At 51.5% G+C, this 10,873-nt stretch overlaps 1 protein-coding gene across 1 annotated transcript; it reads left to right on the plus strand.

The window, feature by feature from the left end:
• The first annotated feature begins 2,013 nt into the window (after window positions 1-2,013).
• PA2G4 (proliferation-associated 2G4, 38kDa) lies at window positions 2,014-10,620 on the plus strand. The gene is given in 13 exon segments (XM_010284340.1): window positions 2,014-2,029; window positions 2,032-2,178; window positions 2,789-2,894; window positions 3,123-3,192; window positions 4,263-4,355; window positions 5,127-5,190; window positions 6,771-6,849; window positions 7,876-7,954; window positions 8,290-8,423; window positions 9,045-9,139; window positions 9,625-9,752; window positions 10,184-10,237; window positions 10,521-10,620. Coding segments are annotated over 13 exon segments (1,131 nt in total). The 3' UTR covers window positions 10,587-10,620.
• The last annotated feature ends 253 nt before the right edge of the window (window positions 10,621-10,873 follow it).

Here is a 10,873-nt window from a genome sequence, read left to right on the forward strand (position 1 = left end):
TGCTGTCTCATTAATGGTGGTTAGCTGCCCCTCGGGGAGGGTGACAGCCCCGGAAAGAGCCAGCTGGTCCGGTTCTCTCCGGCCTTCCCGGCGTCAGGAGCAGCAGCGTGTCCCACACTAATTGTTGCTGACTTTGACGCTTCTTTTTAAGTCATCGCTCCTGACGGTAACTTGGGATGCAGCTCAGGAGAGAGACGTGGGGCTGAGAGCCGCAGTGATGTGGGTTCCCTGTCGGGAAAGGAGGTCGCTGCTTTGGCTTCTCCGGCTGCTGGGCAAACTGGCTTTAACGGTGTGCCCCAGGTTTGGCTGCGTGGAGGGGCTGCCTCCCTTCCCACGGGGGAAAGGCATCTCCTTCGCAGCGTTTCTTCCCCCTTACGGGTAGCGTGAGCCTGTTTGGGAACAGCAAAGACAGAACTGTGGCAAAAAGTTCAAAATGCCTTGGATTCTTGTCAGCGCGAGGTGCCTTTAATGATATAAAGTGCTTTTAATTCCCTAAATGAAGCGCCGTGGAAGGCCAGAGTACAATTAGTAGGTGTTCCTTCGTCAGTGCTACACGCTGTCTGCTTCTTGGTTTCATTTGAATGCTCTGATGAGCACAGTTCTCCATTCATCTTTGCACTGTTTGTTTTTTAACGTTTCCTGTTCTCGCCTCCCTCTGTCCTGCCATCCACTGAAGGTGTCTCTATCAGAGTTTTACCTGTTCTTAACAATATTCCCCATTTGTTGTTATTTGTGGCGCATGGAAGGGTGACTGAAGGGAGTTGAAATTTAAGTTGTCGCACAGGTGAAAGACTTCAAGTTTTTACTTGGCATCAAAGAAATTATGAAAACCCGCCTGCTCGTAAACATCCCCTTCAGCACTTCCGAAATATTTATTGCTGTCATACCTAGAACACACGTCATCGGTTATAGAAACTCCCACCCAACAGAGGCACTTCACAAAACAGCTTCTTGTAAAAACAATGCGCTCACAGAGCGGGGAGAAGCTCCAGGGATACCTTTTATCCCAGGATCTGAAAACGTTTCAGGGTAAGCTTTATGACTCCCTGTAAAGTCTCCCAGCTGGAGAGAGGAGGAAGGAAGGAGGCAGCTTGGGGGTCTGCAGGTGACAGCCGGAGCGCCTCAGCCCCTGGACTGGTGGGGAGGCCGTCGAGATGTGGCTCCTCCAGCAGCCCCCAGGCCCCTGCTCCTGTAACACCATCGAGATGTGCTTGTGAATGAGACTCGGCAGTGTTTCGGCCAAAAAAAGCTGTCACTTTTGCACCCCTTTCCCCGCTTCTATAAAGCAGCAGGCACACTGTCATCTATGGCAGAACCAAAATGCTGCTGGGACTCCTGGGCAGTAGAATATGCCCAAAAGTGGGTGCGGGCAGCAAAACTTCCTCTAACCTGCAGCATGGAGCAAGGCATGTGGAGTTCCTTGTGTCGGGCAGCGTGCTGGCAGCTGCCAGCACCGCCAGGCCAGAGCAGGAGCACGTGGGTTACCTTTAAAACATGTTTCTGCAGAGTAAGGGACTAATGTAACTGGCTCTGCTGCACCAGTCCTGCGCCGCTGCCAGCTCTTGTCCCCGGCAAAGTCTTTCAGCTGCTCCGTGCCTCTGGTCCCGCACGTCTGCAGCACTGGCCCCCGCTCCTTTGATGTGCGGCGCGTCCTGTCTCCTAAGTAATTTTCAAACCTGTTCCTGTAGCTCTGACTTCTCCAGAAAGAATGTGGGAGAGCAGTGTTTCTGCTTGGCTGCTTTGTTTGACAGACCTCGGTCTGCGCAGGCAGGTGTCTGAAGCTACAACGCTTCATCTGCGCAAACCCCAATGTGCGTTTGTTTGCTCATGCTCTCTGTGAAAACATTCCCAAAACCAAAATAAAAATTAAAGCGGGATTTCAGCCTGTCCACGGTCCTTCTGGTGAAGAGCTGAGTCCAGAGTCTTGTTCCCTCTTAGAAAACAAACAGATCTTTCCCCTGCGGTGCCATGTGATGGGGGTTGATGTTAGATTTAAGGCTGTTTATCGTTAAAATGCTTCAGCAGCTCCGTGTCTGTGTTTGAATTAAGGGGTCCTGCGTGCGGTGGTCGAAGCGGCGAACTCTGGAGCATCAGTTCTCTGCCTGTGCGAGAAGGGAGATGCCATGATCATGGAAGAGACTGGCAAGATTTTCAAGAAGGAAAAAGAAATGAAAAAAGGTGAGGTCAGCTCCAAAGATTTTTCTTTTTTTCAGCATGTCCATGGTTTTTGGTCCCATTGGGTGTCTGCTGTGAATGGGCAAGAGCACAGAAAGCACTACTCTGTGTAAGAAGTAGTTTTCTGTTTGCAGAAAGCCAATTTTAAGCCAGATCCTCCTTTCTGCCCTGCTGGTAGGCATCACTGATAAGCCTCAGCTTCCCATTTCGATGCACCCAGTCATCCACATTGTTGTCCAAAGTAACTTATGTTTCCGTGTCCTCCCTTCTGGAAGACCTGCGGTACAGGTATTGCGTGGAAATTGTCTGACACTCGAGTGTGTCGCCCAGAGCTCCCCAAGCTCTGTTCTGGAGGCCTGAGGTCCCTTTTGCAGGTGTCTCACTGCCTTGGATGTATTTCTCTGCCGGCTGCCTGGGCAAAAGGAGAGCCGGTGCGGGAGCAGACCATGTGCTGCATTCCTCCCGGCTCTTTGGCTAGAGACTTGTGTAACAGGGCATTTTACAGCACTTCAAAAACCAAAATCCTGAGTGACGATCTGCACTGACGGGGCTGCTGCCTGTGCCAGGTGTGAGGCTGCACCATTTCATGGAGTACTTTTTTCCCCTTTTATAGGTATTGCCTTCCCAACGAGTATATCGGTAAATAACTGTGTCTGTCACTTCTCCCCTCTGAAGAGTGACCAAGACTACATCCTCAAAGACGGGGACTTGGTCAAAATGTAAGTGTCCTGCTTATACTTCTCATGAATTTACTGTTGGTGCCCGGGCTTTACTTTCTAATCCTGCTTGGTGTGTTAAATACTTCCTCGGCGTGGCTAATTAAAGAACCTAATAGCTAGTCAAGTGAAGTGCTTGAAACATGCTTGAGTCTTCTGGTGCTTCTAGAAGTCACACAAGTTTCCTGAGCCATGATGCCACACCTATAATTAACCCTCTTTGTGTTGCAGTGACTTGGGAGTCCATGTCGATGGCTTCATAGCGAATGTAGCACACAGTTTTGTTATAGACGCCTCAAAGGTAGGTTTGTACTGGAGCGGTGTCTCTTGCCGCTGCTGCTTTATGTGAAGGAGAGATTAAAAAGCTGATGTTCAGGTGCCTCTGGTTCCAAAGGCAGCAGCAGCGTGGAGCCTCAGAGAGGCGTCTGCTTCGTTTCGCAAAAACGCCGCAGGTCTGGTGTCACAGCAGCAACAGGGTGAAAACAGTCCCCTTCCTCAAAATCATTCATCCCTCGGGAAAATGAGGGCTGACTGTTTCAACACGTACAATTTTGCAAGGTTATAAGTAATTTGAGACACACCATGTGTGAGTGGTGCTGCAGTGAGTTGGTTTGCATGTAGAGTGTCTGGGGCTGTGGGGCGGACTGGGCAGACTGGTTTTGCTGCCCCCTCTACTGGCCGAGGCACAGGGAGCAGAGCGTCGCGCTGCTGGGAGTCGCTGCCTTCACTTTTGCAAACCTAAGCTCAGGGGTGATCCCAAGACTAGTCCCTGCTGTCCACTTTTCCTGCCTTCACGCGCTGGCGTGAGCTTTCCTCACCCGGGGCTGATTGCAGCCCCAGCGCGTGTTGGTGAGGACACCGCTGTGGCGCGCGTGGTTCGGTTGGGCGTTTTGGCAGTGACACTAAGCCACGCTTCTGCAGTGGGAATTAGTGTTGTGTGCATAAAGTCGCCTGACAGATTTTTAGCTGTAGTCTTGGGAGGAGGATAGCGGTGGTTTTTTTGGGAATGGTTTTTCTCCAGTGGCTGCATGTTGAAGTCTTTCCGGTCTGTATTTCTGGGTACAGGAGAGTCTTGTTCTGTTTTCAGTCTTTGACAGTGATACGCGCGTACTAGGGTGTCTCTGTTGAAACGTGTGAGAGCACCAGGTTGGTTGTGGCCGATACTCATTTGCTCTTTTAATGGAGGAGAGGCTAATGCTCGAGCTGTGAAGCCAGAAGCCCTGCCACCTCTGAGCTAGATTTCCCATTAGCTCGCGGGGAGGGTGTCCAGTTAGATGGAGAATCTCCATCTCTAGACACTCGGAACAGTTCTTGCCTGATAAGAAGGAAAGGAGTATACCTTTAAAGAGCCTTTGTTTTTCTGTTTTTCAGGAAAACCCTGTGTCGGGCCGTAAAGCTGACGTCATCAAGGCGGCTCATCTCTGCGCTGAAGCTGCTCTGCGCTTGGTAAAGCCTGGAAACCAGGTGAGCGACTGATACGGAGGAAAGTGTGTCTGGGCACAGGGCGAGGAGCTCAAGTACAGACGCTGCCTGTGCCGCGTGGTCGCGTCGTGCGTAGAAATAAAAGGGTGTGACCTTGCCTGGGAAGCATTGCCCAGCGATGTGGGGAATCTGGAAGCAGCTGTCTGCAGACAGCTGAGCCGCTGCTGGGGTGAGCACTGGCCTGCTGGGGCAGCCGGCAGCGACTCCTCTGTCGGCAGCTCTGGCTTCCCTGCGGGACCCGAGCTCTTCCTTGTGTGACGGTGGCTTCGCAGAGGAGCCTCGGTGCTCCCACTCGCCTCGCAAAGCGAGGTCCTTTCCACGCTGAAGGCAGCTGAGCATGTACAGCAGCGCCGCTGAACAGTGCTCCCTGAAATCTCCCACTTGCACCTCTCCCTCGCCTGGTGCTCGGGCGCCTTGGCAGTCGTAGGCGGTCTCCTTTGTCGCTGTGTCACTATTCCAAACATACTTGTGTCACTCATGGTTTCTAGTGTGGTCCCTAGAGAGGAATGGCTTGTGAGAAGGCACTGGGTGCAGTGCGGGAGGCTGAGCTGACCTCATGTTACATGTTGTTTTTGTTGACACAGGATTAAAAACGGAAGCCTGACACTGTTTCTCCTTTCTTTGGAGGTGTTAGAGCACCAGCTGGTTAGAAACCCTGCCTGTTTTGTCACAGAACACTATTGAGTTAAAAACTGTCATGCTTGTGGCTTGAATTTTATATCTTTAATATGTTTCCATGTGTCCTTCATCCAGAACACACAAGTGACAGACGCATGGAACAAAATAGCCCACTCATTTCACTGCACGCCGATTGAAGGTAAGGACGGGGGAGCAGCTGATGGGAGGTAGCGGTGTTTTAGCCGCACACTAGAGCCTGAGCTGCCCCATCCACCTTCTGGGAAACGTTTAATGACTATGAGTCCTAGACGTGTCATCTTTAAGTGCAGCAGCCTTTGCTAAAAATATCCTTTCAAAACTCTCTAGCTTCTTGTTCCGTCCTCTGTTTTTTGTGGGGGTTTTTTATTTTTAAAGATGCATTAATCTAGGAACAATAGACACGGGCTTCCACGCTGGTAGGTAGTGTCCTGGCTTGTGGACTTCGTGCTGACCTTGGGCAAATCGCATGGCCCTTTGCTTTAATCCTTTCACTTGTAGTTAAAACTGCTTTATCAAATACATAACAGAGCTTGTTTGTAATCCAAGAGCCACTGCAAAAAGCCCATAGACGTGGAGGGTATGTAATTTCCTTCCAAGTCTAAACTGATTCACGTTCTCTTTGCAGCGTTGATAACGGGTGAGTGGGAAGGCGCTGGGATAGCTTCTGGTAGAAATGAGACCACTGGCTTCTTGTCTGGAAGGTGGCGAGAGAGCTTAGCCTGACATTTGGCACATGCAGATGCTTTTCTCCTAGTCAGTGACATCACTGTCAAATGGGTCTTTCAGCCACAATTAAATTGGTCCATTATTAGTTAAATTTCCTGAAATACCGTAAAGCTGGCTTGGTCCCTTCGGTCGCCTGAGCCCCGTCTTGGAACATCGGTTCCCTGTTCCTTGTGTGGGATGGCTTTGTGGGTCTCCTCAATGCTCTGCTCCTTTCTCTGTGAAAAAACATGGCATCAGCTGCAGTGAGGAGGCGTCCGCTCACACTGTCAAGGGAGTTTAAGCAGCCACTGTTTTGGAAACAGTCAAGTGCCGTAATTATCTAGGCACTGGCAGCAGCATAAGGCCCCAGTTGATGAAAACAAACGGAGATGTTGGCGGCTGGGGCTGTGCTTTCCCTTCCCGCCAGCGGCAGCCGTCCTTCCTGAATGGAGACGTATGACTGTCCTGGCTGGGCTGGTGGTGCGGAACAGGAATGGCCACGAGTACTTCTTCCTAGACTTGGATTTGAAGGTGAATTGTAGGACAGAAGGGAAAAGCGAAGCAAACCCCCCCAATACACCTTGAGTACTGTACAGCCGAGGTACTGAGGAACAGACTGAAAGTTTCCGTTGATTGTGAACCTTTAAAAACACCCAAGGGTGCACTGCACACTCCCGTGGCTTCACCTCCAGTCTGCTACAGACCACTGGTGTAGTGCACATGCCTAATCGAGAAGTGCCAGTACTTAAAAGTGCTTGGCTGCTGGCTGCACCTCTCGCGGGAGCCTGCAGCTCCTCCTTGCCAGCGGGGAAGCGTTGCTGAAGTCAGAGTGGGCTTTGGGGAGCTCTGTGTGATAATGCACTTGACAGGCCACAGCTGAGGGAAGCTGAGGAAATGCTAACACCGAAGATGGTTTGCTTTACTGCTCGCTCTAGCTGAGGGCTGCAGTCCCAGGCCCCGGAGTGTTAATAATGCAAGTCACTGCGTAGCTGGTTTGCGGCTCAGAGGTGTTAATGGATTCTCTTATCGCGGCAGGGATGCTGTCGCACCAGCTGAAACAGCATGTGATCGATGGAGAGAAAACAATCATCCAGAACCCTACAGACCAGCAAAAGTGAGCATCACCTCTGGGGTTGCTGCTTCCAGCAGTGTTTGGGAGGGGTGTGACTAGGTCCAGAATGATGACCCTGTTCCTCGCTGCGGTAGCAAGTGGGGGATGTAGCAGGTATGTTTAATTTAACTGGGGTATAGACTGCTCCCTGTATGGCCTCTTTCTTGAAGTCTGACCCAGTATGGCAAACCCGTAGCTTGTTAGCCCCGTATCTTCTCCGTTCTGCGTTAACGTGAAGTGTGGCTCTGTGTTTGGGCGTTGTTCTGAGAAAGAAAGGCTGGGAGTCACTGACAGGAGGCTCCTCGCTGGCACCTGCGAGTGTTCTTGGTTCCTGTCCAGTTTCTCGAAGGAGTCTGCTGGAGGCTGCCAGCAAAATAACCAACTGTTGCTAGTTGTAGTGGTGATGCTAATTCACCAGGAGCTGTGCCAAGACCTGTCGCTTGCCTCACAGAAGCTGCCGGGAGCCCACTGGATGGTGATCGTGGTCAATAGCATCTCAGGCTGTCTTTGAGCTAATGAGCTGGATATGCCATTCTGTTCTGTTCCAGCAGCTCGTCTCCCTCCGGGATCCCTCGGGGTTGGGTCTCACACTGAATATTTAGAGCTCAGTGGCTTTAAATCCAGCACTTGGGCTTCTCACCGCGTTCTCAGGTGTGGTGAGGCTCTTGGCCTGCCTGGGACCTGACCACAAGTTCAAAGAGCTGGTGCTGAATGTCTGAGACCTCCCACCCTTTACTGGGGATGGAGCTACTTGTCGTGGGCAGGAGCAGCACTGGCTTGTCATTGTTTTTTCTCTGCCAGCCTGTTACTGATCAGCTCTGCTGCCTGGCACGTTAATCTTCAACTTTTGAGTCTTCTGTGCCAGCTTTTGCTCTTTGGTCAGGGACCTGGTCACTCTCTAGCACTGCTTTGTGCTTGTAGATCTCTGGCTAAGCCCAGTGTGGGCTTGTTCAAGGTATTGTGGCTGTGTAGGAGGTTTTGTCTTTTCTTTTTACCATTCTTTGACTCACCAAAGTTTTTTTCATCCAGGAAGGACCATGAAAAAGCAGAATTTGAGGTCCATGAAGTTTATGCTGTTGATGTTCTTGTCAGCAGTGGAGAGGGAAAGGTGAGTCCGATGCTTCCTGGCCTGCTGTTCCTCTGTGCGTGTGGTCAGAGCAGCCGTGTTTCAGAATAGTCATCATCAGCAGCAAGCGGTGCCAGCAGCCCCATCCTTGTGGGTGCCAGTTCCAGCCATGGATACGTGTTGCCTGGGTATCGTTATGTCTCTTTGGGTGGAGCTTTTTTCATGCAAAAAGCACTTTCCGTGCACTTTTACAGTGTCGGGAGTACGGACGGTGCTTGTCCGAGGTGAACGTCCCAGGACGTGCAGGCAGTTGGCTAACATGGCTGAGGGAGTGCTGTGCTGCGTTCCTGGTCTCTCAGCTGTGTTTGCATTTTCAGGCAAAGGATGCTGGACAGAGAACTACGATTTACAAAAGGGACCCCTCCAAACAGTATGGCTTGAAGATGAAAACCTCCCGTGCCTTTTTCAGTGAGGTGGAGAGGCGCTTTGATACTATGCCATTTACTCTCAGGTATTTGTTCTTCTTCATGGCCTCCCCATGTGTTCAGAGCTGGATGGTGTGCGTGAGCTTACAGATCATGCTGGCAGCAAAACCAGCTTGCTCTCGCCGTCCTGTCACAGAGGTGGAGGCAGCCTCTGCTGCTGTACGTTGGGGTTTTCTGTATTTGAGTCTAGGAGTGGGTGTAGGAAGGATGTTGCAGGCTTAAGCAGGAATCCCAGGCAGAGCCTGAGGATTTGAGAATCTCCTGTGCCTCGTGTGGCAGGTGGGGAGCTGGGAATTGCATTTAAAATAAAACCGAGAGGGTGAAAGCAGTGTCAGCGTGCAGAGGCAAGGCAGTTCCAGTCAATTTTTGTAAGTGATGTACTCGCAAACTAGGGAAAACGTTCACTTAAGCTCTTTTCGTCCTTAAATCCACTTGCCTTTTCCACTCGCCGGAGGTAACGGTTCACCTGGCAGTTGCCTGCTCTGGCAAGTCTGCTTTGTCACTGCACCTCGACACTGCCGGGGCGAGAGGGACGCAAGTGAATAAAGTCTCCAGCCTGACCCTGGTGGCAATTCTGAAACCTGCGGGGTGGAATCTGGCTTCTAGGAAAGGGCCTGAGCTCAGGTGTGGCTCTGTCTCTTCCACAGGGCATTTGAGGATGAGAAGAAGGCCAGGATGGGGGTGGTGGAATGCGCCAAACACGAGCTGCTCCAGCCTTTCAATGTCCTCTACGAAAAGGAAGGTGAGCGCTGGCGGTGGGAGGACTGAGCGCCGGGTGCGGACGGGCACTCGGCAGACAACTGTCGGTCGCTTCCGGAGTCTGGTGAGACGGGTGCTGACTGTCGCTGTATAAATACCAGAGATGCACTTCAAGGGCCCTGGAATTTATCCTCCAGGAAACTTGCTACCCGTTGGCTCCTGGATCTTGTTTTGGAATCGTTCCAGTGATGAGATGAAATTTTTTGTGGAGTAATTTCCTGGGCAGGAGGAGATGGCCGAGGCTCTCTGGTGTGCATACAGAGCAGGCTTGGGGGTGTGGTGCTGAAGGAATTGTTTTGCCTTGGCCTGGGTGGGTTTAAGAAGTTCCTGCGAGATGTTTTTTAGCAGTGACAGCGTGGAAGTGGCATAGGAATCGAAACAATGTCTGTTTGGAAATATCCACCCTGTTACCTGGTGGATCGGATACACGGGGGCTGTGGTGGAATAACGCCCGTTCCTGTCTTGCAGGAGAGTTCGTTGCACAGTTCAAATTCACAGTGCTTTTAATGCCCAACGGTCCTATGAGGATAACCAGTGGCCCCTTTGAACCGGAACTCTACAAGTCAGAGTTCGAGGTGCAAGATGGAGAACTGAAGGTTGGTTTAAAAATAGTAATGAATAGCTGTAATGCGTCGCATGGTTCACCCTGTCTTTGCATCCCTCGGGGTGAAGGGGGGAAGTAAAATCTGTAAGACTGTGCAGGGAGCGGCTGAGGCGTGAGATGAAGTAGGAAAAAGTGTGCTTAAGACCAGGTTGGGCCCCTATCTCCTGCATCAAGCAGCAGCTCTAGTGGCTCGATAAGGATGCCCAGCCTTTCCTAGGAGTGCCTGGGAAGTCTCAACAGCTGCCTCCAAGGCCTCATACCTCGGCAGGGTGTGAGGCTGTGGCATTATCGCTCTGCCCGTTAGGACTTCCCCCCATTCCCTCCATGGCTGGTGGTGCTTGTTCTGCTTTAAAGGCATTTCTCTTTATCTGCCGTCAAAAAAAGGAGACTGCTTTCTAGCTTATGTTTCCTTCCTGTCTCCAGGCCCTTCTACAAAGTTCTGCAAGCCGGAAGACCCAGAAAAAGAAGAAAAAGAAGGTAATTTGGCTGTGTTTTGTGGGGAGTAGTGGCACGTTATCTCTTGCGATCGCCAGCGCCCAAATGTTACCCAGGCCCTCCGAGGCTGTGTTTGGGGCTCGCCTCCCAGCCTGCCCTTAAAGAATACCCTGCTGTTCCCCTGGCAGCGGGGGGACAAAAGCAGCGGCCTCGTGGGAAGGGACCCTCTCGGTGGGCTGCACCGTACCCGCTGCCAGCGTTGTGGCTGCGTGTGGTCCCCGAGCGAGCCCTGGTTCTGACCGCTGCTGTGGGTTTGTTTCCGCAGGCCTCCAAGAACGCAGAGAACGCCACCACGGGAGAGACGGCGGAAGAGAACGAGGCTGGCGACTGAGCAGCTCCCGCTCCTTCCATGTAGCACCCAATTCACACACACTCGCCCCTTTTCCCCCCCAAAACAGAAGCAAAATAATCTAGCACTGTTTGTCACTTACCACCAAACAACAAACAGTCTGGACTTCCCACTGACTACAACCAGCTCCTATTGACTTTGCCAATGAGGGAGGATTCTCTCAACCACTTCAGACTACTTAAAAAAGAAAGCAGAAAAATAAAATCAGGAGTAAAAGCTAGTCTATATCCACTCTTTCTAACCTTTTATACTACCCATACTTGTTGAAG

Source organism: Phaethon lepturus, unplaced genomic scaffold (assembly GCF_000687285.1).
Source record: "Phaethon lepturus isolate BGI_N335 unplaced genomic scaffold, ASM68728v1 scaffold49533, whole genome shotgun sequence".
Lineage (NCBI taxonomy): Eukaryota > Metazoa > Chordata > Aves > Phaethontiformes > Phaethontidae > Phaethon > Phaethon lepturus.